This window comes from Phalangium opilio, unplaced genomic scaffold (assembly GCF_054372755.1).
Source record: "Phalangium opilio isolate 3A_F unplaced genomic scaffold, DU_Popi_V2 ptg000329l_1, whole genome shotgun sequence".
NCBI lineage: Eukaryota > Metazoa > Arthropoda > Arachnida > Opiliones > Phalangiidae > Phalangium > Phalangium opilio.
This window is the reverse complement of record NW_028324226.1, coordinates 8,695,880-8,720,143: the sequence shown is the minus strand read 5'-3', so window position 1 is coordinate 8,720,143 and position 24,264 is coordinate 8,695,880. Positions and strand designations below refer to the sequence as shown.

Genomic DNA, 24,264 nt, shown 5'->3' with positions numbered 1-24,264 from the left:
ATGACCTAATAAGAATTTTTTGTTATTTCCGGCCCTGACTATGGGTAGCTTTAACGGCAATGCTTTAAAGGGCCTCTCGTGTTGCCGCTATAGAATCAAACTCTGCTCTTCTAAGCTATAATGGACACTCGAACTTTCGAACCTTCGTGTCCTCACAAATACAATGATATTTATAAGCCCAATTTATACGTAACAGACATTCGAGAAGTTAGCCAACTTATGTACCAATCGTCTGTATTCTGACGGAACCAAATTTCAGAGGATCTGTGCTTATGTTAGACAAGGAGGTGACGGAGGTTACAAAGATTGGGCAAGTATCGATGAATATATATATTATTTTAAATATCTGATGATAATAATTATTTTTTAACAAATAGATATACATGGAGAAAGTATCTTGCGTCCTTGGATTTGGCGCCACCGTTGGCATGATAGATCCTGAAGTGACTGGATCATTCAGACATGCTTTTCAAGTAATAAACGTTCTTTCATCATTTCATAGCTTAAGTCGCTGAAATTTAAGTGAATTTTAAAATACTATCGATTAGTCTCATTTAGCCATAAATAAAATCATTATCTAAAAACGATCAAGTGTTTTGGTAACTGTAGGAATTACCTTTGACCAATGACTTTCAATGTTAACACGAAAAGACGTTAAACTTATAAATAGTTTATTTAGATTCAGAGTTTATTTGAAATGGGAACAGAGCGTAATTTCCCTAGTTCTTATTAAATTATTTTTAATTCTTGAAAATATTTTTTTTTCAGGAATGTCGTAAGTTTTCTGAACGTAATGTGTAGTATTATACATAAGTGTATTATACATATGTGTATTATACATAGTAATAGTAATAATAATGTAATATAAAATAAAATGCATTTAATTCATTGTGTTTATTTGTATTGAGATTAGAACTAGTTTTAAGCATACTAAAATGTAAATAAAACTGCATAAAACTTGGCTTACGTGGTGCCCCTGATGATTTTACGGTTTAGCAGTTCCAAAACAAATTTTTACACGTTAATGTTTTTGTTAGGATTCTTCTAATGTCGTGAAAGAGATGAAATTGTCTTGAATAATCTTGTTATAATAACGTTTGATTTAACGATGTTGGTTAGGAAGACAAATGAGGTTCTAAATTTTAATTGAAGTGGATACTTAAATCTTGACGTGGAAATTTGCTCCTGACAGATCTACCCACAATACAATTTTGCACAAGGTGTATTCTTGTAATAAGGGGTTAAAATTTCTGTCTTTATACTTCCATTATTAAAGCACAATTGAAATTAGCTTCTTTATGTCATATATCTTACATACAAGTTATTGTATCTCGTAACAGTGAACGTAATCTACCTAACGGTGCCTACAACGAAGTCGCTCGCGTTTTGGGTCAAGATAAATAAATTCTCGTCACCGATGAAGAATTTATGGGTTTGAAATACCTCGAATGTACTAAAAGATTTTGAGGTTGAAAAGGTAGTTTAATATATATGAATAATCTAGGAATCTAAAAGAATTTTTCGTTCTGTACCATTCATTATAAGAAAACGATTTAACTATATGTATAATGTGTAAGTCTTTTAATTCAAGCATAAGCAGCTTACAACTCATAAGTGTGAAACTTATCAATGTTCTTACATGCTCCAATAAGGTCTTTAAAATCCAGCAAATGACCTCGTCTCTCTTGAAGAGACAGATTCCTAATAAAGTCGACCCTGATAGCTTAGCCATCGGGAAAAAGTTCTGGTAGACACCTTTACGTATATACCCCATTCTCGGCTGGACCCAGATACTGCATAAGTATATTTTGAAAACAAACTTATCTTTTGAGGAAACTAAAATTGTTTTCATGTTTAGGTAAAACATTTGGTTTTAACAAAAAAAAAAACAATTATGGGTCATTTGAATCGCAAATTCACTTGGAAATAATTGGATCTTTTAGATAAAGTGACCTTTTGCTTGCAATATGGTGTAGAGGCCAATATCTGAACACTCAATTAAACTTATCAAACGGGATTAATTTAATAACTACATAACAATAATTTAAATATCCTTTGCACTAGAAGTTTAATTAAAAATTAAGCCTTGGATATTTTGTTGAAAACACTTACATGATCATTTGCTTTGTTTCTAGGCTCTATTACTACCACTTTGCATAGTCTACCTTTTGGACAATTGTTCATTTACTTTATTACCTATTGTGTATGCTGCTATTGTTCAAGCCACAGAATATCACACGATAAAAGAAGGAACATTTCATTCAAAAGCGACAAGAATTTTCTACAATAGTCTCCATGAGATATGTATTTTTTGGATCATGAGATAAGGCTTAATCTTACCGCGCGTTGTTTTAAGCGATCATTCCCGTCCCATTAGAGATATAAATTCTATGACGAAAATATTTCGTACCTTATTACTTTCAAATTCAAACGATAATCGACCAGCGATATTACCCTTAACGACAGAGAAATTGCGTATATATTCATACTTTGGCATGTTTTGAATTCACACTTTGTGCGAGTTCTCATCAAGAACATTCTCCTCTTTGCAACCCAAATTAATTCAATAGAAAAGATTTTCTGATTTTTGACGCCTAAAATGGCCTTAGCATATTTTGTTCTCAGCTTAATTTTTATCGCGACCATCTCGATAGCATTCCAAAACGATGAATACAGTAAAGACGCCTACAAATTTATGAAAGAAGTCTGTGGTAAGCGAATACTTTCTTAATTCCTAAACGCGGTGATTTCATCTCCTATTTTCATTTAGACGCCACTCAGGACGGAAAGAACCAGGATGGTCCGTGCGTCAAACAACTCGAGAAACTGATTTTGGAAAACAACCATAAGATGAGTGCGAGAGCGACTGCCGAAAACGACGAAGCAAACGAAAATAGTGATAGATTCAACAGTTGGAATTCTCGAACCAAAAGGGTCACAATATACGAGGTTTAAAAATTACAATCATATTTATCAGTCTCTAAAGTTTAACTTGTAATGGAGACTTCGAGAGGTTTTTTAGAAAGTATCCAATGGATGGTGAAAGTTTCTATATTGCAAAAATGTCTCCTAATCTTGGGGGAGGGAAGTTTGATTCTGAAGTGGCGTAGATTGGGAGAACGTCTGTAAATATTAATAAAAACTGTCTTTGTAGACAAAGACGGAAAAAGTAAGAGATAAGTGTAGAAAATAAATTGCCTGAAGTACAGATATTCAATTTTCACTTTGAACACATGATTATAAAACATCAATTATTTGAAAAAATTCTTATCTTAGTTTTTTTCACCAAAATTACTTTAGTAAAAATATTTCAACATGACACATATATCATTTTAAAATAATACGCGTTTTCCATTTATTTTCTCTCAAGTATTTACAATTTGGTTGAGCCCTATAAGGGGAATAAAATGGACTGAAAAATGTTAATAGCTGATAAATAAAAAACCGTATCAATTTTCTACACTTATCTCTTACTTTTTCCGTTTTGTCTACAAAGACAGTTTTTATTAATATCTGTTACTTCAGTCTTAATAATAATTAAAATAGTTTAGAAACCTTAGGAGAGAAAAGGTTTTAGGGCGTTGCACTTTTATTAGTTTAAGCTTTTCAACTAGCCAACCACATAACTTCAATCCTGACTGCTTGACTTGATAATCAACGTCCAGTCAACCTCAAATTGCTTTCCCGTCATTTTCACAAGCACATCACAGAGCAAGCGGTAGTTATACCACAAAAAGATTAAGTAGGCCTGTGCACAAAAAGATTCCATAGATCTGAGCACCATCAAATGTCTTAGAATTGAGCACCAGCACAAGTGATATGCTTATCGGTAATCAAGCTTAATTACGAGCCATCGGTAATCTAGCTTAATTACGAGCCATCGGTAATCTAGCTTAATTACGAGCCATCGGTAATCTAGCTTAATTACGAGCCATCGGTAATCTAGCTTAATTACCTGCCATCGGTGATCAAGCTTAATTACCTGTCATCGGTGATCAAGCTTAATTACCGGCCATCGGTAATCAAGCTTAATTACCTGTCATCGGTAATCTAGCTTAATTACCTGTCATCGGTAATCTAACTTAATTACCGGCCATCGGTAATCTAGCTTAATTACCTGTCATCGGTAATCTAGCTTAATTACCTGTCATCGGTAATCTAACTTAATTACCGGCCATCGGTAATCTAGCTTAATTACCTGTCATCGGTAATCTAACTTAATTACCGGCCATCGGTAATCTAGCTTAATTACCTGTCATCGGTAATCTAACTTAATTACCGGCCATCGGTAATCTAGCTTAATTACCGGCCATCGGTAATCTAGCTTAATTACCGGCCATCGGTAATGTAGCTTAATTACCGGCCATCGGTAATCTAGCTTAATTACCGGCCATCGGTAATCTAGCTTAATTACCTGTCATCGGTAATCTAGCTTAATTACCGGCCATCGGTAATCTAGCTTAATTACCGGCCATCGGTAATCTAGCTTAATTACCTGTCATCGGTAATCTAGCTTAATTTCCTGTCATCGGTAATCTAGCTTAATTACCTGTCATCGGTAATCTAACTTAATTACCGGCTATCGATAATCTACCTTAAATACCGGCCATCGGTAATCTAGCTTAATTACCGGCCATCGGTAATCTAGCTTAATTACCTGTCATCGGTAATCTAGCTTAATTACCTGTCATCGGTAATCTAGCTTAATTACCTGTCATCGGTAATCTAGCTTAATTACCTGTCATCGGTAATCTAGCTTAATTACCTGTCATCGGTAATCTAACTTAATTACCGGCCATCGGTAATCTAGCTTAATTACCTGCCATCGGTAATCTAGCTTAATTACCTGCTATCGGTAATCTAGCTTAATTACCTGTAATCGTTAATCTGGCTTAATTACGGACCATCGGTAATCTAGCTTAATTACGAACCATCGGTAATCTAGCTTAATTACGAGCCATCGGTAATCTAGCTTAATTACCTGTCATCGGTAATCTAGCTTAATTACCAGTCATCGGTAATCTAGCTTAATTACCCGTCATCGGTAATCTAGCTTAATTACCAGTCATTGGTAATCTAGCTTAATTACCTGTCATTAGAGATAATACCGGTTGTTTTTTATCTATATCCAGATTATATTTTCTACACTTGTGTTTTTTATGCATCGCGGTCATTCTTGTAATCTTTATTTTTAATCGCGATGCCTTAACTATATAACCGGATAACATTCCGATAACGTTGTCAGTTCTCAAAGTCAGTTCACAGTTGATCAGTTCCCAGTTATCTGTTCTCAGATATCAGTTGTTAGTAGCGTTCCCGGAAATTAACTTAAATGTTTTAATTAACTTAATAAAGAGTTTATAACCAGTTAAACCCAGAGTCGTTCTTGCGTCAAACAACAACAGGTTATGGGCCCAGCACGCTTCCACTGCGCAGAGGTTTAGAAGTCATAAGAAGTTCAACGCCGGGAAGATTATCCTTTAAGGTGCGGAGTCAAACAGAGAATGGCCGGAAATCACCTGGGACGAATCGAGACGTTAACTAAGGATAATTATGATACCTGGAAAATGCAAGTGGAAGCCCTGCTTCAAAAGAACGACCTCTGGGAGTACGTAGATGGAACTTCAACGAGGCCAACTCCGGTGCGGGGAACGGAAGGAAACGCCCAGGCGGTCGCTACCTGGGACAGTAATGATCGAAAAGCAAGAGCGGACCTAATCTTGTCGATCAGTCCGTCGGAGTTGAAGCAAGTAAAGAATTGCACAACCTCACGGGAAGTATGGCAGAGGCTCGAATCCATCTACCAGTCCAGTGGACCTGCCCGGAAAGCCACGCTGCTGAAGAAACTGACCCTCAAGAAAATGAAGGAGGGAGAAGATGTCCGGGATCACGTCCGAGAATTCTTCGACGCAGTAGACAAGTTGGCTGACATGGGAGTAGCTGTAAACGACGACCTACTGGCCATTATGTTGTTATACAGTCTACCGGAATCGTACGAGAACTTCCGGTGCGCAATAGAGTCCAGGGATACGTTACCTGATCCAGAAGGCTTAAAAATAAAGATCCTGGAGGAATCGGACGCCAAGCAATCTAGGGAAGACGAACCCGTGCAGAATGCGATGATGGGCAGTAACCACTTTTCCCGGAAAACTGCAGAAAGGGGTAAAGGAAGAGGCTTACGTGGACGAGGAAGCACGACCTTTAAGTACAAGTGTTATGGATGCAGGAAACCCGGCCACAAGGTAGCCGATTGCCCCGACAGAGGCAATGGTTCAGAAAGAAAAACCAGAAAGAAGGAAAACGCCCATCATGTACTGGCAGAAAATTTGGCCGAGAAAGAATTCGCATTGCACCTGAAAGCTGATCACGATTCCTGGTGCCTGGACAGCGGAGCCACCTCGCATATGAGTTCCAACAGAGATCGCTTCAACGTTTACGAAGAGACCACGAAATCTTTAAACCTGGCCACCGCAGAGTCAACGAAGATACGAGGTGTTGGCGAAGTAAAAGTACAGGCAACGAATGGCAGCGACAATCGAATTCTTCGCCTGGAACGAGCCCTTCATGTCCCGGATTTAAGAACAAATCTCCTATCCATTGCCAAGATGACAGACAAAGGACATGAGGTCACATTCAAGAAGTCGCAAGCCTGGATTAAAACGGCAACCGGGGAAGTGATTGCAGTTGCTGACAGAGTTGGAGACCTTTATTTCCTGAGAAAGGCTGAAGAAACGGTCCATGCAGTGCAATCGGAAATAAAGCCTAGAAGCAACCTGGAAAACTGGCATTTCCTACTCGGTCACTTGAACGAGAGAAGTTTAAAGGAAATGGCCCGGAAGAATTTGGCTACGGGACTCAACATTGAAAAAGATGGGAGCCTGGGAATCTGCCAAATCTGTATCAAAGGAAAGCAATCGAAAGAGCCGTTCCCGAAAACCGAAGATAGCCGAACCTCACATGTCCTGGAAATAGTACACTCTGACGTATGCCGGCCGATGAGAGTAATGTCGATGAGCGGAGCCAAGTACATCGTCGTTTTCACTGATGATTATTCCCGGTGGAGTGAAGTCAGTTTCTTAAAACACAAGAGCGAAGTGTTGAAAGCCTTCAAAGAATTCAAGCATCGAGCTGAAGTGGAAACCGGGAGAAAAATCAAGACCTTGCAGTCCGACAACGGAACCGAATACTGCAACAATGAATTCGACAGATTCCTGTAAGACTCTGGGATAAAAAGAAGGCTCACCGTACCATACACCCCGGAACAGAATGGCATTGCCGAAAGAAAGAACAGAACACTCCTAGATATGGCCCGATGTATGATGATACAAGCGCAACTTCCACCATCATTCTGGGCAGAAGCGATGGCCACGGCTAATTACATTCGAAACCGTTGTCCTTCCCGAAGTATAAATGGAGAAGTACCATTTACCAGATGGACCGGAAAGAAGCCATCCCTGCAACATTTGAAGATTTTCGGCGACAAAGCTTTGCTGTTGGACGAAAATAAAAGGAAGGGGAAGTTTGTAGCCAGGAGCAAAGAATGCGTTTTCATCGGTTATTCTGAAGTCTCGAAGGCCTATCGACTCTGGGTTCCGTCCGAGAAGCAAATTTACCGAAGTCGAAATGTCAAGTTCCTGGGAGAATTTAATAAACAAGGCGGATATGATGATTTCGTCACTCCAGAAGTCAACCTGAAATACGGAAGCAAAGCTAAAGGCGAAATCGAAGTCCCGGCCACTACACACGCTGCAAAACCGTCAGGCAAAGAAGTCAAAAAGCAGTTCGAAGATGAAACCCCGGAAGAACCTAATGCCCAGGAAAACGAGGACGTCTTCGAAGAACCCTCAGAAACCCTCGTTCTGAAGAAAGGTCCTGGCAGACCGAAGAAAATAAGAACTGGAGCACCCGGACGACCGAAGAAAAGGTTCAACATGATTCCGAGCGCCTCAGAAGAGTCTACTGAAGAGGCTACTGACGAGCAAGAAACCCTGTCCGATGAGTCAGCAAACCTAGCCATCTTATCAGAACCTTTGTCCTTGAAGCAAGCCCTGGCTTCTCCGTACGCAAACGATTGGAAGAAAGCAGTAACGGAAGAGTTCGTTTCGCTTATCAAGTGCGAAACCTGGGACATCGTTGACTGTCCGGAAAACCAGAAGGTCCTTGGAAATCGTTTAGTCTTCCGAACGAAGTACTTACCCAGCGGAGAAGTAGAGAAAAGGAAAGCCAGGCTCGTAGCGAAAGGTTTTGCCCAGAGACCAGGGATCGACCACCAAGAGACGTTCGCACCCGTCATTAGATCCAGCTCGATAAGACTGCTTATGGCCCTTGCTGTGGAAATCGGTTTGGAAGTCCACCAGATGGATGTCGTCACGGCCTATCTTAATGGCGAACTCGAGGAGGAAATATATATGGTCGTCCCGGAAGGATTAACAGAATCTCTCGAAGAAATTGTCAAGTCAACCCGGTTCGACAAGTCGATCATTGCCAGAGCAAAGAAATGGACCGGGGACCTGGAAGAAGAGGGACATAAAGTCTGTCGTATCAAGAAATCCCTTTACGGCTTAAAACAATCGGGCCGCCAATGGTACAAGAAGTTACATCAAAGACTTTCGGAAATTGGAATGACACCATTGAAGAGCGACCCCTGCTTATACGTTTTAAGAGTCGCGGAAGATATTATGATCATTGGAGTCTATGTCGACGATCTGATCCTTGCAAGCAACAACCCGGATTGGATGACTGAAGTAAAGATTGAACTTGGGAGAAAATTCGATATGAAGGACCTGGGGCCAATCCATCACTGTCTCGGAATGGAATTTCACCAAGATTTAAAACAAAATACCATCCGGATTTCCCAAGCGAAATATGCAGAAACGGTCCTGAAACGTTTCAACATGCAAGACTCCAAAGCAATAGCGACTCCAATGGATGCCAACAATAAGTTGCAAAATCCAAAACACCCAGCAGCAGAAGACATCAGTCGAATTCAGTATCAATCTCTGGTCGGCTCTCTCATGTACCTGGTAGTATCATCACGACCGGATATGGCGTATTCAGTCAGCGCATTGAGCCAGTTCAACACAAGTTATGACGAAACTCATTGGATTGCCGGGAAAAGAGTTCTGAGATACCTGAAGGGAACTCTTCATCATGGGTTGATTTATCGGAAGACCGGATTGCCAATCCAGGGTTTCGTTGATGCAGACTATGGAGGCTGTCCGAAAGATAGGAAGTCATATACTGGATATGTCTTCAAACTAGCCGGCGCTGCAGTATCCTGGGAAGCCCGGAAACAGCGAACTGTTGCCTTGTCCAGTACAGAAGCAGAATATATGGCAATGTCCGACGCAACCAAAGAAGCCATATATCTCAAGGGACTTCTCAACGAACTTGGAGTATCAGTTCAGGCGATCGAGCTGTACAACGACAACCAGGGTGCCCAGAAACTCGTTCATAATCCTGTTTTCCATGCCAGAACGAAGCACATTGATATCCGGCACCACTTCATTCGAGACACCTACGACCAGGGACATATAGCCTTGCGGTATCTACCAACAGAGGAAATGCCAGCTGATATCTGTACAAAGAGCCTGTTCCGTCCGAAGCACCTCTTCTGCGTTAAAGCCCTTGGACTGAAAATAATTGAATGACCACCCCCTGGATAGAAGATTGAAACCACCGATATTAAGAGGGACTGTTGTAAATTAGAGATAATACCGGTTGTTTTTTATCTATATCCAGATTATATTTTCTACACTTGTGTTTTTTATGCATCGCGGTCATTCTTGTAATCTTTATTTTTAATCGCGATGCCTTAACTATATTATAAAAAAACGTCTTGGTTTGGACCAAGGCCGAAAAAACAAACGATATGTGTGAGGTTTATCAATTGGCTGAAGTTTCAGATATTGCAATTTTTTTAGTTATTTTTATCCATTTAATCCTTAATCAATATTAAATTCAATCAACTGATTTTACTGTTAATCGATCTATTCCCTCTAAATTAATTGAAAAAATTACATATCTACGCTTTTTCAAGAACAATTACATTTTCCGAAAACATTTTATCATGAAATTAATTATTTTGAAGGGAGTACGTGTTGAGGGATTTAATATTGAATATTTGAAATACTGTGTCTAAAAAGGCCAAGCGAACTTTGACATAATTCGAAAGGAAGATGTAAATATTTAATAGTGGATGCCAAACCAGGGTGTTGCACGAATTCATACATTTAATTTCGTATATCGAAATGCTACATTTCTAATGTCGCGACTGTGAAAGAAAGGTTGCACTGCAATTTTCATCTTCGTACTTTATACTTTCTTGGGGCGGGGGGTTAAGTTAAGTGTGACCTTCTTCGTTTAACTGGTAATGAATGGAAATGAATACAAAAGCCATTGGTACTGAAACGTATTTCTTTTTATGTAATCTTTACCTATACCTTTGGTTATATTTATACCGATATCATATTTTTCCAGTGCTACAGATAGCTACTTACTAACAAAAACCACACAGGATAAACGATGTTGCTTTGTCTTAAGTATACGGCATTCGTTTATTAACTAGTCTGGACAAAATAAATTTAAATTATCATATTTTTTTTAACATCAGTCTTCTTAGCAACTTACCGATTTAAAGGAATAGCGACGTAATTTAAAAATTATCTCAAATCTAAAGAAAACCTTACTTTTTTGAGAGTATAAACTCTTCTGATTCCAAATATATGCTTGATTAATATTTAAATATGAAGGAAAACACAGAAAAAACACTTTGAAAACTTGAAATTTGGGGGGCAAAAGCAAATTTGCGGAGAAGATTTTTGGCGGGTTTTCTCCTTGCTACGTCACTCACGGCATCTCGCGGAAAAGCCAAGCGCGCGCGCCCGAGACTCCCGAGTATACCAATGCCGCGCGAATCTGAATAAAATAGGCTTAACGCGGCGCTGAGACACTTATAGGCGTCACGTGAGCGACATCAAGAGTGAAAGTTTCTCCTTACTACGTCATCAAGCGAAACAAAATTTTAACTAGGCCTTTTCCAAACACTAAACTTTGATTGCAATTTTACTAATTTCTACGAAACCAAATACAAAAGTAAACATATCATAATAAACTAGATTTTTCAAGGATTTTTTTAGCATTATAAGTTTGTGGGTGACGAAAATTATGTCGCTAACACTTTAAGTTTTTTTTTTTGATGCAAACTTGAAAATTTGTCAAGCCAGCAACAATTAAAACTATGTCCGTCAAGTGCTTACACGAAATCCCTTCAAAATAATTAATTTCATGATAAAATGTTTTCGGAAAATGTAATTGTTCTTGAAAAAGCGTAGATATGTAATTTTTTCAATTAATTTAGAGGGAATAGATCGATTAACAGTAAAATCAGTTGATTGAATTTAATATTGATTAAGGATTAAATGGATAAAAATAACTAAAAAAATTGCAATATCTGAAACTTCAGCCAATTGATAAACCTCACACATATCGTTTGTTTTTTCGGCCTTGGTCCAAACCAAGACGTTTTTTTATAATATCTGTTACTTCAGTCTTAATGTAATTAAATTTTGAATAATTATGTTTGCTTTACCGTCATACATTTGGGGTTGATCTATTTCTAATTGCTTAAAGAAGTACTTCAGTATCGTTAATTACATTTAACTTATATCCAATAACATTGATTTCGATAAGCATATAATGTTGCACTTTATTTATGAAAGAAGCTTAAAAACGACGGTATTTGAAATATGGAAGAAAACTATTTGTTTCGTACACTGTATACGTATACAGTGGTGTCGAGATCAGACCAACAGCTTCCTTTATGTACAACCCCCAATACTGCCAACGGGTGATGTCATACTAAATTATACAGGGTGTAAATAAATGTTTAGAATTCATGTTTTATTGTATGCAAGTGACAACGAGTGACAAGGTACAAAAAGAATACTGGAGAATGCAACAAAATATTTTAAAGCACTGTCCTACGATTAGTCTTAGAACGTGGGCCTCAAATTGCAACCTCTTAACTGTTTGGTAAACACCTCAACGTAAATATTCGACGTTTCTACCATTGTGGTTTAGGCAATCTTCCAGACGACTGTCCATGTCTTGCAATACATTTGCAAGCAGTAAACTCATGACGCATGGTAAGACTAATGGTATTGCCGTCTTGGGAAATCCTCGTCCGTTAAGGCTTGATGTAGGGGGTATGATAATGCCAGTAATGATTCCCTTGTAAACTGGCACAAACAGTAGAATGGCTTAGTGCAACTTCTTGTTCCACCGCTCTACTATTAGCATGAATTGGCTTCAAAACGTGCTACGATGTCAAAATCTATATCCTCATTACAGACTATACAGTCTCTTCTACGTTCATGATCTTGCACTACCGAAATCACGAAGGTGCTCGCCAATGTCGGAAAAGGTGCTTCGCACCGGATGTTGTCGGTGTGGAAACCGTTCGGCATAAAGCACTGCCTTTAGTTGAACGTTACTGCGACCTTCACCCAAAATAAACATCCTGTCCAATTTGTCCTGGTTAGAACAGGTTGGCATTTTGCTAGGAAACGAGACTAACTACTGTAATTCTACTACTTAGCTCCTACACTGAAGACCCTGTATATCAAAAGGGACCGGAAGTACCTCATAGTTGAGTTTTCAAAGATTGCCAGATTGAGCAGGTCATGGGATTTAAAGTGATGAAGGTCGCTTTAACGTTCAACAAGTGACACCGCGGTATGTTTTTGGTGCTCCAATGTCCTCACCCGATAGGTCCAAACAATTACCATCCTGGTTTTTCGGCTCAGCGTTGCGGTATTGCCGGTTCCATTAGAAATACAAGGTCTGTAGTGTTACAATTGTAACAATACTCCTGTTAAAAAGGCACACAAACTGTACCCCCGCCCCCTCCCCCCAAAACACTTTTAAATTTCGCGCCTTTTCAATGGCTCTCTTTTCAATATGGGAAAAATGATTTTAAATTTTTTAAGTGTAAGAATTAAACAGGAAAATGGAGGCTAAGTGAAAGATAAGTGTAGTTTTTATTATAATTTGTTAGTTTAATTATAAGGTATCCATGAATTTACCAAAAACATTCGTGTTTTGGGTTAATTTCACATTAATTATACTTGATTAAGTTTAATTTAACGGTTTATCTAGTGTGGATTTAGTTTATAATACAAGTTTCAATGAAATATTAACTTTAATAGCAATTACTCTAAAATATGTATGCGCTTTTGATGTATTTTAATGATGAATTAAATTAATTCGAAAGCGAAATAGGAAACATCTGTGGCTGTGCGAAAAACTTGCGTTGTTTTAATCTTAATTTGAGCGCAGTTCGGGAGAGTGGATTAAGCTTAAAAGTATAATTTATTGGAATTTTTTACCCTAATTGGAATATTTTGTGCAGTTTAACATTTTTGCCACAGTCATTATTTTACCCTAAACTTTTGAATTTCGCGCCAATTAATGTACTTTAAACATAGTTGAAATTAACTGAAGTGTGAAATAGAAAACATTGGGATTTACCAACGGCTTGGGTAGTTTTAATCTTAATTAAACAGTTTATTTAAAAGTTATTTGAGCTTTTAATCCAAAAAATGAATATTTTTGGTTTAATTTCACGTTAATTATATTTAATTGATTTAAAATTAACGTAAGATTGTATTTCGGCAGTGTACATTTAGGTTATAAATGACTTTCAATATATACTTAACCTTAATTGCAATTTTTAGTGGGTTTTGACTCTTATTTTACCTTAAACTTTCAAATTTCGCGCCTATTAATGTACTTTAAAGATAATTTAAATTAACTAAGTATGAGATAGAAAACATGGGGCTATACTAACAGCTTGTGCAGTATTAATCTTAATTAAGTATTTTATTTCAAAGTTACTCGAGTTCTCATCCAAATATGTATATTTCATGTTTAAATTAACGTTAATTATACATAATTAAGTTGAAATTAATGAAGGATTGAGGTTTGGCAGTGTTGATTTAGCTTATAAAATGAGTTTCAAATCACCTTAATTGTAAAGTTTAGAAGAGTTTTTCATTCTTGCCAACACAATGTGTTAAACTTTTATCATACCACGTGCTAAATTTGCGGTAACATAAAAATCATCTATAACATATGTTAATGAATGATGTGATTCTATAGTTTAGCAACTTTGGCTTCAATAACAGTAATTAAATTAAATACCTAAACAATTCATAGCAATTTAGACAAATAAATGTGAACTGTGGAGATAGCCAACAACGTAACCCTCCGTTGCTGACGTGGTTACGTTGGAAAAATCTGCGCTGATGTAAACATGGAAATTATTTGACTAATTAAATTACATAACGACACTGTCCTCCTGGATTAATCAGCACCACTGTTACTTATATTTATGAATTAACAAAATCCACTGTTGGTAACAAATAGTTAAGCTGCGCTAACGTAAACATCACGACTCTGCAGTAGGGAAAACATATTAAACTTTTTGTCATCTTACGAGTAGTATTTTGAAGTTTTCGATCTTTTCACAGGGTGAAAAGCATTATCTTTATTTCAAAACGTTAATAATTTGAATAGGTATGCCATTTATTGGAAGCGCACACGGTAAATACAGCATAAAAAGCCTAGTGTTAACCCGGTTAGGCTATGTTTCTAGCATAAAATTGAGCAGACTATACACAGGATTCCAAAACAAATGAGAGCTGGAAATCAGCCTTTTTAATAATCTTTAAAGAGTAACTAAAATAGGGTAATGGCAGCCCTCTGCCTTCGACTGTATTAAGCTCTATGGGGAAATAAGATGGGGTGCTATTAGTCTATACAACTTAAGCCTTGGCCGTAAAGAACGTTCAAAACCTTACTTTAAATGATATAAAAACCTCTGTTAACTGTAATTATTTACCTGAATTACTTTTCTAGACGAAAATTCGACCTGATAACGACGTATTTCTTATTAAGGGTGCTACAGTTAATTAGAAAATACATATAAAGGTGCTCAAGCTCGGTTGAAATACCAAAGTAATTTGTTAGCGTCCACTGCTAAGAAATTAGGAAAATCAGCAAGAAAGCCAACATTTGAAATATGTCAACGTAACTTGTTAGCACCCACAAACCTAGGCCCTTCTAGTTGTCAACGAGAACGAAATGTAGAATTAGGTTTAAGCGTGCTATAAGGTTAGGCTGACTTCTGGCCCAAAAGTAATTTTTTGACGTACTATCTTAATTAGTTAAATTACAAAAATTAGAATTCATTAATTAAAAATCGAAACACGTAAGTTTCCCATTTAATAAATGCTTGTTAATTTAGAAGTATTGCGAAAACTAACTTCGCTATACTTTTCCCGTATGACCTATGACCATTTCGTTAAAAAACCGAAAATTTTTTAATGCTTTTTCTATGGGACGCTAACCCTAAAAGGTGTGACTTTTTCTTTAACATTACGGAAGGGTGTCATGTCATATCTACAAGGGCCTACCGGCCCTGTAGAATAACCGGATAACATTCCGATAACGTTGTCAGTTCTCAAAGTCAGTTCACAGTTGATCAGTTCCCAGTTATCTGTTCTCAGATGGGTGACTCCCATAATCCCCCTGGACATAATCCCCCCAAAAATTTCCCCCCGTCCAAATGGGCATAAGACAAAATCCCCCCATTTGCAGACAAAATCCCCCCAAACTGGAGACAAAATCCCTCCCAAATTGGAGACAAAATCCCCCGCTTACGGAACGAAATCCCCACCTTGGAGACGAACCCTTCAGGGGTCATTCCTATTTTAGAGGTCGTTTTCCACAGTGGAAATATTTTTAGTAGGATAGTAGTAAAAATAGTAGTATTCCCCCTACGAGGAAAAGCGGAACCAATGATGGAGAAAATAGTATGAATTGCCGACTAACCATAAATTTTCGCCTTTTCCAAAATATTGCTGACTAACCATAAATTTCCGCCTTTTCCAAAATATCGCTGACTAACCATAAATTTCCGCCTTTTCCAAAATATTGCTAACCATAAATTTCTGCCTTTTCCAAAATATCGCTGACTAACCATAAATTTCCGCCTTTTCCAAAATATCGCTGACTAACCATAAATTTCCTCCTTTTCCAAAATATCGCTGACTAACCATAAATTTCCGCTTTTTCCAAAATACTGCTGATAACCATAAATTTCCGCCTTTTCCAAAACATTGCTGACTAACCATAAATTTCTGCCTTTTCCAAAATATCGCTGACTAACCATAAATTTCCGCCTTTTCCAAAATACTGCTGATAACCATAAATTTCCGCCTTTTCCAAAATACTGCTGATAACCATAAATTTCCGCCTTTTCCAAAATATTGCCGACTAACCATAAATTGCCGCCTTTTCCAAAATATTTTTGACTAACCACGAATTTCCGCCTTTTCCAAAATATCGCTGACTAACCATAAATTTCCCCCTTTTCCAAAGTATTGCTGACTAACCATAAATTGCCGCCTTTTCCAGAATATCGCTGACTAACCATAAATTGCCGCCTTTTCCAAAATATTTTTGACTAACCACAAATTTCCGCCTTTTCCAAAATATCGCTGACTAACCATAAATTTCCCCCTTTTCCAAAATATTGCTGACTAACCATAAATTTCCGCCTTTTCCTAAATATTTTTGACTAACCACAAATTTCCGCCTTTTCCAAAATATCGCTGACTAACCATAAATTTCCCCCTTTTCCAAAATATTGCTGACTAACCATAAATTTCCGCCTTTTCCAAAATATCGCTGACTAACCATAAATTTCCCCCTTTTCCAAAATATTGCTGACTAACCATAAATTTCCGCCTTTTCCAAAATATCGCTGACTAACCATAAATTTCCGCCTTTTCCAAAATATTGCTGACTAACCATAAAATGCCGCCTTTTCCAAAATATTGGAATTTTGGAAATAAGTTAAAACAAAATCAGTAGTTTACTTCTTTTGGTTTAGGAACATTGTTTGCAATACCTTTCACTCTTGTGAATTATACTTTTGCATTATTATTAAAGATAATCTTTGGATTTGGGCTTCCGTTTACCTTTACTTCTAAATGCCTATTATCTGGGGGATTTTCAATAAAATGATCCTTTCGGTAGGATTTTGTTGAACAGTTTTCCTTTTGGGGGATTTTGTCCTGGACGTTTTCTCTGGGGGGATTTTGTACAAACACGTCTAAAATCGGGGGGAAAAAGTCTTGGCAAATCCAAAATAGGGGGATTTTGTCCGGGGGGATTATGTCCAGGGGGATTATGTACGAGACCCGTTCTCAGATATCAGTTGTTAGTAGCGTTCCCGGAAATTAACTTAAATGTTTTAATTAACTTAATAAAGAGTTTATAACCAGTTAAACCCAGAGTCGTTCTTGCGTCAAACAACAACAGGTAATCTAGCTTAATTACCTGTCATCGGTAATCTAGCTTAATTACCGGCCATCGGTAATCTAGCTTAATTACCTGCTATCGGTAATCTAGCTTAATTATCTTTCATCGGTAATCTAGCTTAATTATCTTTCATCGGTAATCTAGCTTAATTACCTTTCATCGGTAATCTAGCTTAATTACACTTCATCGGTATTCTAGCTTAATTACCTGTCATCGGTATTCTAGCTTAATTACCTGTCATCGCTAATCAAGCTTAATTACCTGTCATCGGTAATCTAGCTTAATTACGGGTCATCGGTAATCTAGCTTAATTACGGGCCATCGGTAATCTAGCTCAATTACGGGCCATCGGTAATCTAGCTCAATTACGGGCCATCGGTAATCTAGCTCTAGTTCTGTGGAACTTTTTCGAAAGAATTAATGCAATGCAATAAAAACTACATCCAATCAAAAAACCCTCCTTATACATTAAGAGCAGTATGAAGTCTTATCTAAGAGAGCTATCGCTCTGCCGGAATTGTAGTTCTGTGGAACTTTTTCGAAAGAATTAATGCAATGCAATAAAAACTAGGCTACATCCAATCAAAAAACCCTCCTTATACATTAAGAGCAGTATGAAGTCTTATCTAAGAGAGCTATCGCTCTCCTAGAATTTAAAAATCCCATAATAGCTCTTTTCGCATCCAAAGGGCCAAAAAGGGGGAAAAACAACTCGCGCATGCGCTAGAAGCTCCTGGGGGCCAGTTATGCAGACTACCCTTGTAGTCTATGGAAAAAATGCATTAAATCCCAACTTCAATTTGTTTGGTGATTTGTAAGAGAGTTAAAAATATACAAATAAGTAGATTTTTAAATTATAATAATTAAAGTTTATAAAAAAATAATTTTTTATGTAGTTTTTCTAAAATTTCTATTCTTGGCTTTTAATATTGAGTTAAAAAGTTAAGCCTTTGCGAGCCAGTGAACAATAATCATGCCTTCTTGCTGTGTTGTTGGTTGTAAGAGTCACTCTTCGAAATCCAAAATAGAAAAGACAAAATTTCATAGAATTCCAGTTAAAAGACGAAAACTATGGGAGAAAATAATAAATAGACAAAACTGGAAGGTTGGACGAGATGATAAAATCTGTAGTAAGCATTTTGTTAGCGGCTACCCTGGGTGGGATAAAGACGACGTGGACTGGGTGCCTACGTTGTATATGAAACCCACTGTGATTGAAACTATCATTTCAAAACCATTGCCAATCGAAAAAGAACGTTCTTCATTAATCGCGGAAGAAATTAATGAAACTGAACCAAGTTCATTTGCGGAAGAAGTGTTTCCATTGAATTTGTCACGAGAAGAGAGGCAAGTACGCCGGAATGCCAAGAAGGTAAAACCTGTAATTTTAAAGTTTCCCAATACATGTTAATGAATTCAACTTTAGAGGAAGTCAGACGAAGACCAATGGGAAAAGAATTGGTATAATTATTCAATTCAGTCATCATTATCTTTTCATGATTATACTGATGGAAACCCATCAAAACCCAAGCAGAGTAAAACCACTAGAAGTATGATTTAAAATTATATCAATCTACCAAGTAATGACAAATATTTTACTTGTTCAAAAGGTTTTGGTACACAAACAATGAGCGATCATCTGCTCGAAGAAAATGCTAAGCTAAAGCTACAAATTGAGGAGTACAAAGATGTTATTCGTAAGAAAACGTGGTCTTTCGAAAAAATTCAACACGATGATAGTGTTACCAAATTTTACACTGGACTGCCTACATTTGCTACGTTTATGTGGCTTTTTAAGTAAGACTTTAAATTCTTTATCTTGACGTTCTTGAGCATGAAATTCGTAAATTTTTAGAAGCTTCCAGAAGTTAAGTTGAAGGATATATAATTATGCCATCATTTATTTCAGTTTCTTAAGAAGAAAAGCTGAGTGTATGACTTACTATCGAGCCTCAAAATCGGCTGACGGAGAAAGAAAAAAATGTGGGATATCACAAACTATCGCTTATCAATGAGTTTTTCGCCGTTCTTATGAGGCTAAAGCTGGGACTGCTAACGCAAGACATAGCAGACAGATTTGACATTAGTATATCTACATTTTCTGAAATTTTTACAACCTGGATTTGTTTATTAGACAAGGAACTACAGGCGCTGTGTCCTTACCCGTCTAAAGAATTGGTAAACAAGTACATGCCAGAAAAATTCAAAAAATACCCTGACACAATGTTGATCCTTGATGCTACTGAAGTATTTATAGAAAGATCTAAAGATATGCTTACTCAGAATACAACATATTCCTCTTACAAACATCATAATACGGCCAAGTTCCTTATCGGAATCACTCCGGGTGGTGTAATATCATATGTTTCAAAACCATGGGGTGGTCGAGCTTCTGACAAATACATGGTTGAAAAAAGTGGTATCATTGACCTTATACCATCAAATTCAAATGTCATGGCCGACAAAGGATTTACCATACAAGATTTGTTGGCGCCGAAACAGTGCACCTTGAACATACCACCTTTCCTTAAAAGTAAGGCACAGTTTACCGAGGAAGAAGTAGTTGAAACCAGGAGGATCGCTGAATTACGAATTCATGTAGAGAGGGCAATTGGTAGGATAAAAAACTTTCACATTCTAGATGGGGTGTTTCCCATATCACAAATTAAAATAATTAGTCAAATATTTAGTGTTTGTTCAAATTTAACCAACATTAATAAGCCAGTAGTCGGAAAATAGTTGTATTTTTATGAATTTCTTACACATTTAAATAAAAAGAAATTTTTAAATACTATCCCCTGAAGGGAATTAAAACAGTGTTCATTGTTTAACATAACAACATTACCATGACTACATAACTACATCACAAATGTTTTAGGAACTAAATTACGTAAGGTACAATGTATTGCTTGTAAAACTGGACAAGCTTTTCTTCGATATCCTGCCAAAAATCTTGGTCAAACTCTATTCTTTCAATATAAACATAACTACATTCTTTGGTTCCAGTAAAGATTACAAAATCTGCCCATGTCAATTTTTTGATTGCCATTTCACCCATCACTTGATAATAGTATGAGGAGTTTCTCTTTAATTTGTATTGGTCACCTACTTTACCAATACAAAAGTCTTTGTATTTATTCACTATCTCACCAACAGGCATATTGCTAATATCATTATTTCTCAGTGAAGAAGGGCACTTAATTTCAAGGACACCTTTGGAGACAATATTTGGATCAGTTATGATACCATCCCCACTAGCACCTAGAAAGCTATATCGCGTGTGCAAAGTAAGGCCAGATTTTTCAACGACAAAACTAGTGAGATCAATGTACCTTTCTACCGCTAATGGTTCTAAATCAATGCCCCTCTGGATCGCTTTGGGTAGTTTGCTATATTTACTTAGTTGGTTTGGGTTGAGTATTTTAGCAATGATAGATTTGGGTAAACTTTTACATTTTGCTTTGTATACTAATCCGAAGATAGAACTCGTTATTCTACCAGGTTTCAAATCAATCCATAATTTACATTTTGACTGAGATACAGTATTAGCTTCAATGCACCTAACAAGATCCGTGCTAGTGCTTTTATTTTGTATGTAAGATAACGCTGCTTCGTCTGAAATATTTTTAATTTCAGATCTTATTGGTAAAATTAAGCTTAGTGATTCTCTTTCAAATTGGTCAGTAGGTATCTCTATTTTAGATTGTACCATAGCAGGTTTTCTAATAAGTAGCGTTTCAAATTTATCATTAGTTGGTAAATCTGCTAGAGTTACTGTTTTACTATGGGGCATTGCATATTCTGAACTATCGTGTATTGACAAAGATTCTCTACTTCCAAGTAGCCTCTGACTAGGGACTAGGTTCACTGCGTCTAGACTGGAAGAAACTTCTACCTCAATTGCGACCTCGGGTACTTCTGGTTGTAACGTATCAATATCCCATAAGTGTCTAAGACCTGTTTCTGGGTAAATTTGTACTAATTCATTAACAGACCTGGCTAAATCGATAAAATCAGATTTTCTATGTATTTTAAGTCTCGGGTCAAAGTCAAAAGGTTTGTCCTCTTTGACAGCGTCAGTCAAATTTTCATCTTCACAAATTAATTTTGGTTTTTTAAACATTTGTGGTTTCAACTCAGACGCGATAATATTTTTCCCTCTGGGTTTGTTCCATCCACATTCTCGTGAAGTGCCTACATTATCTCCAGATTTGCATCTAAACTCGGCAAAGGCTTCTATGCATAAAAGAAGAGCACCTATGTGACTGCATGATCCAGATAATCCCCTCGCGCATTCGCAGGCTCCAGCGCACACCTTCCCAGTGCTCTTGAGGCACACAACTACAGCATAGTCTAAGTTTCTCGCTGACGCAAAACAGCGTGATGTTACATATGTCAGGGAATCGGTAATCTGTTGAAGTATTAAAATTAATTCAAACTTATCTAAAGTTAATAATTTATTCTTACTTGAGCTACTAAGAGTTCCTTGTGAATATCCCCAGCTCTTTTATGAGCTACAGCTCTTTCCATGCCTTTACGATCGTTTCTATCTTTCCCATCAATAAAAACTTTGGCGCGCACGAAGTAATCGTAAATGTTAGCGAAACTTAGATCTGGAATGAGGTACAGGTCTTTTGACCAACAACATGGTGGTATTTCCACCGGGTCGGGTAATTTAAACTGTGTCCGATAATACGGAAGCACTTCAGGATTTTTCTTTTCCAAAATAAAATCATGATGCGTGGATGATGAGGAACCAAAACTTAATACTCGGTTGTACGCATCTGACTTATTTGTTGGTTTTGTAATTTGCAAACGCTGTTGTTGAATATTATCGATGCATTTGAGCTTTGATGATTCTTTTGCGACTTGAATTGATGATCCTAAGCCTTGGTCGTATTGAGGGGTATTTTCACTTTCATGCTTACAGAGTGCCTCAACGAGAGCTTGTTTTCGCCAGTTAGTTTTATATGGAATATTTTTCCTTTTTAGAATATCTTTGAGTTCAACAACCTTTAATTTACTATATACCGGATCAAAAATCCGGAGCTTAGTTTCGGTCCCTTCCATTTTCAACGCAAGTTCAAAGCGTAGTCTGCTTAACTGGCCCCCAGAGTTATTCTGAGCATGCGTGCATAAAATTACGAAAAGAGCTATGCTTTTTCTGGTTGGGGATCAGTGTGCAGCCACCTCTCGGCGGAAATAATGTTATAGCGAACGCGAGTGAAAATTGAAGTTCTTGTTGCTATACTAGGTGGTATGCACTTCAAACTTATTTCCATCCAAAAACCGGGGTACTATGGGTGTGCATTTATGGCCATGCGTGGAAAGGGCCTCTCGTGTTACCGCTATAGAATCAAACTCTGCTCTTCGAAGCCCTAATTTACACTCGAACTCTAGAACATTCTTGTCCTCACAAATACAATGATATTTATGAGCCCTATTTTTACGTAACAGACATTTGAAAATTTAGCCAACACATGTACCAGGGATATGTCTTCTAACGGAAAAACCAAATTTCAGAGGATCTGTCTTTATGTTAGGCAAGGAGGTGACGAAGGTTACACCGATTGGGTAAGTAACAATGAATGTTTTTTTTTAAATATCTGAAGAAAATTATTTTTTAACAAATAGATATACATGGAGAAAGTATCTTGCGTCCTTGGATATGACTTCAACGTTGACATGATAGATCCTGAAGTGACTGGATCATTCAGACATGCCTTTCAAGTAATAAACGTTCTTTCGCTATTTTATAGCTTAAGGCTCTGGAATATTAGTGAATTTCAACATAATATTGAGTATATGTGGGAAGCCCTCACATGAGCGGTTCCCGTATGAGCGGGTTTCATAATAGCGGTCCTCATAACAGCGGTTCCCTAAATAGTGGATTTCCGGAATGGCAGTTTACCCTTTACAGCAGTTACCGATACAGCGGTTCTCGTAACCGCGGCGTATCGTAACAGCAGTTCTCTGAAGATCAGAAAAACAGGGATGCGAAAAACGGTAGTTATTTATTATATGAACTCAAATAGAACCAGGTCAGATATGGATAATTAGGTTAGGTTAAAGTTGATTATTTAAACTCAATAGTATTAGGTCAGGTCAAGTTGGGTATGGGTTGGGTTTTTTCGGTTTGGTTAGAGTTAGATTTTGGAAATAATGTGACAATGTTTTGCCTTTTCCAAAATATTGTTGTTTATCTTCATTGGCTTTCCAATTAATAATTTTGCCTTTTCCTCAAAATTGCTGTTCACATTTATTTACTTATAAAATAAGCTTTATCGAATAATTTTTCTATCCTGGTATGAGAATTGTAAATGCTATAGCGGTTGTTTAAAATTTAAATTATCAGTCGCGTAGTGGACTCAACGGCGGTATATACATGAAATTTCTAACTTTTGGAAAGTTTATTTTACCAACTTGCAGGGGGTTTAAAATGTTTTAAACATGCATTTATGTTTTCTTTTCTTATAAACATACATATCGATTTAAACCGTGCATTGGGGTATTTTGTCGTAAACACATTTTGGGGAATTTATCCTGTGGTTGGGGGTGTTTGTCATGTGGGTGGGGGTGTTTTGTCATTGACATCCATTTGGGGGATATGGTCCGGGAGATTTTGTCCCATATGGCAGGGGATTATGTTCTTTTTGGCTCTAATGGGGGGATTGTAACTGGGGGATTATGTCCTACATTCTTGACCCTACATGACAGAAAAATAATAGACCGAGGGGTCGGACGTTCGGCATTTTAGTGTAGGGGATTTTGAGATTTCAGGATTCTGACAAAGATTTTGAGATTCTGACTGAGATTTTAGAAATCTGGAAATCTAGTCCAAGATTTAAATATTTCGGTATTTTAAAGGAGATATTC

General features: G+C 37.2%; 4 protein-coding genes and 1 long non-coding RNA gene across 6 annotated transcripts; 3 read left to right on the top strand and 2 right to left on the bottom strand.

Moving 5' to 3' along the window:
- Nucleotides 1-2,571: 2,571 nt before the first annotated feature.
- On the top strand, nucleotides 2,572-23,335 carry LOC149610687 (uncharacterized). Its single transcript, XM_089859516.1, has 5 exons — nucleotides 2,572-2,711; nucleotides 2,771-2,949; nucleotides 22,846-22,962; nucleotides 23,023-23,118; nucleotides 23,276-23,335. Exons 1-5 carry the CDS (start codon nucleotides 2,600-2,602, stop codon nucleotides 23,333-23,335), a joined length of 564 nt encoding a protein of 187 aa, XP_089715642.1. The 5' UTR covers nucleotides 2,572-2,599.
- On the bottom strand, nucleotides 13,038-15,520 carry LOC149610691 (uncharacterized). Of its 2 annotated transcripts, none has more exons than XR_016376813.1 (2): nucleotides 14,862-15,520; nucleotides 13,038-14,785 (listed from the first exon to the last, which is right to left on the bottom strand). It is a non-coding gene; the product is annotated as an uncharacterized LOC149610691 (long non-coding RNA). The 2 variants fall into 2 exon arrangements; XR_016376814.1 differs by having other exon boundaries at nucleotides 14,903-15,520.
- On the top strand, nucleotides 18,061-19,429 carry LOC149610690 (uncharacterized). Its single transcript, XM_089858773.1, has 4 exons — nucleotides 18,061-18,760; nucleotides 18,815-18,938; nucleotides 18,999-19,185; nucleotides 19,298-19,429. The coding sequence occupies exons 1-4, from the start codon at nucleotides 18,362-18,364 to the stop codon at nucleotides 19,401-19,403; spliced, it is 816 nt and encodes a 271-aa protein (XP_089714899.1). The 5' UTR covers nucleotides 18,061-18,361; the 3' UTR covers nucleotides 19,404-19,429.
- LOC149610689 (uncharacterized) lies at nucleotides 19,330-20,127 on the top strand. Its single transcript, XM_089859518.1, has one exon. The coding sequence runs from the start codon at nucleotides 19,420-19,422 to the stop codon at nucleotides 20,125-20,127; it is 708 nt and encodes a 235-aa protein (XP_089715644.1). The 5' UTR covers nucleotides 19,330-19,419.
- On the bottom strand, nucleotides 20,270-22,481 carry LOC149610688 (uncharacterized). Its single transcript, XM_089859517.1, has 2 exons — nucleotides 21,856-22,481; nucleotides 20,270-21,799 (listed from the first exon to the last, which is right to left on the bottom strand). The coding sequence occupies exons 1-2, from the start codon at nucleotides 22,456-22,458 to the stop codon at nucleotides 20,270-20,272; spliced, it is 2,133 nt and encodes a 710-aa protein (XP_089715643.1). The 5' UTR covers nucleotides 22,459-22,481.
- Nucleotides 23,336-24,264: the final 929 nt, after the last annotated feature.

Bases quoted from the DNA above. Each gene is read 5' to 3' on its own strand.
- LOC149610687 (XM_089859516.1), top strand. From the start codon at position 2,600: ATGGCCTTAGCATATTTTGTTCTCAGCTTAATTTTTATCGCGACCATC. The intron at 2,950-22,845 runs GTTTAAAAATTA...TTTACGTAACAG, and splicing joins AAAGGGTCACAATATACGAG to ACATTTGAAAATTTAGCCAA. The intron at 23,119-23,275 runs GTAATAAACGTT...TTCCCTAAATAG, and splicing joins CATTCAGACATGCCTTTCAA to TGGATTTCCGGAATGGCAGT.
- LOC149610690 (XM_089858773.1), top strand. From the start codon at position 18,362: ATGCCTTCTTGCTGTGTTGTTGGTTGTAAGAGTCACTCTTCGAAATCC. The intron at 18,939-18,998 runs GTATGATTTAAA...CTTGTTCAAAAG, and splicing joins GCAGAGTAAAACCACTAGAA to GTTTTGGTACACAAACAATG. The intron at 19,186-19,297 runs GTAAGACTTTAA...CATTTATTTCAG, and splicing joins ACGTTTATGTGGCTTTTTAA to TTTCTTAAGAAGAAAAGCTG.
- LOC149610689 (XM_089859518.1), top strand. From the start codon at position 19,420: ATGAGGCTAAAGCTGGGACTGCTAACGCAAGACATAGCAGACAGATTT.
- LOC149610688 (XM_089859517.1), bottom strand. From the start codon at position 22,458: ATGGAAGGGACCGAAACTAAGCTCCGGATTTTTGATCCGGTATATAGT. The intron at 21,800-21,855 runs GTAAGAATAAAT...ATACTTCAACAG, and splicing joins AGGAACTCTTAGTAGCTCAA to ATTACCGATTCCCTGACATA.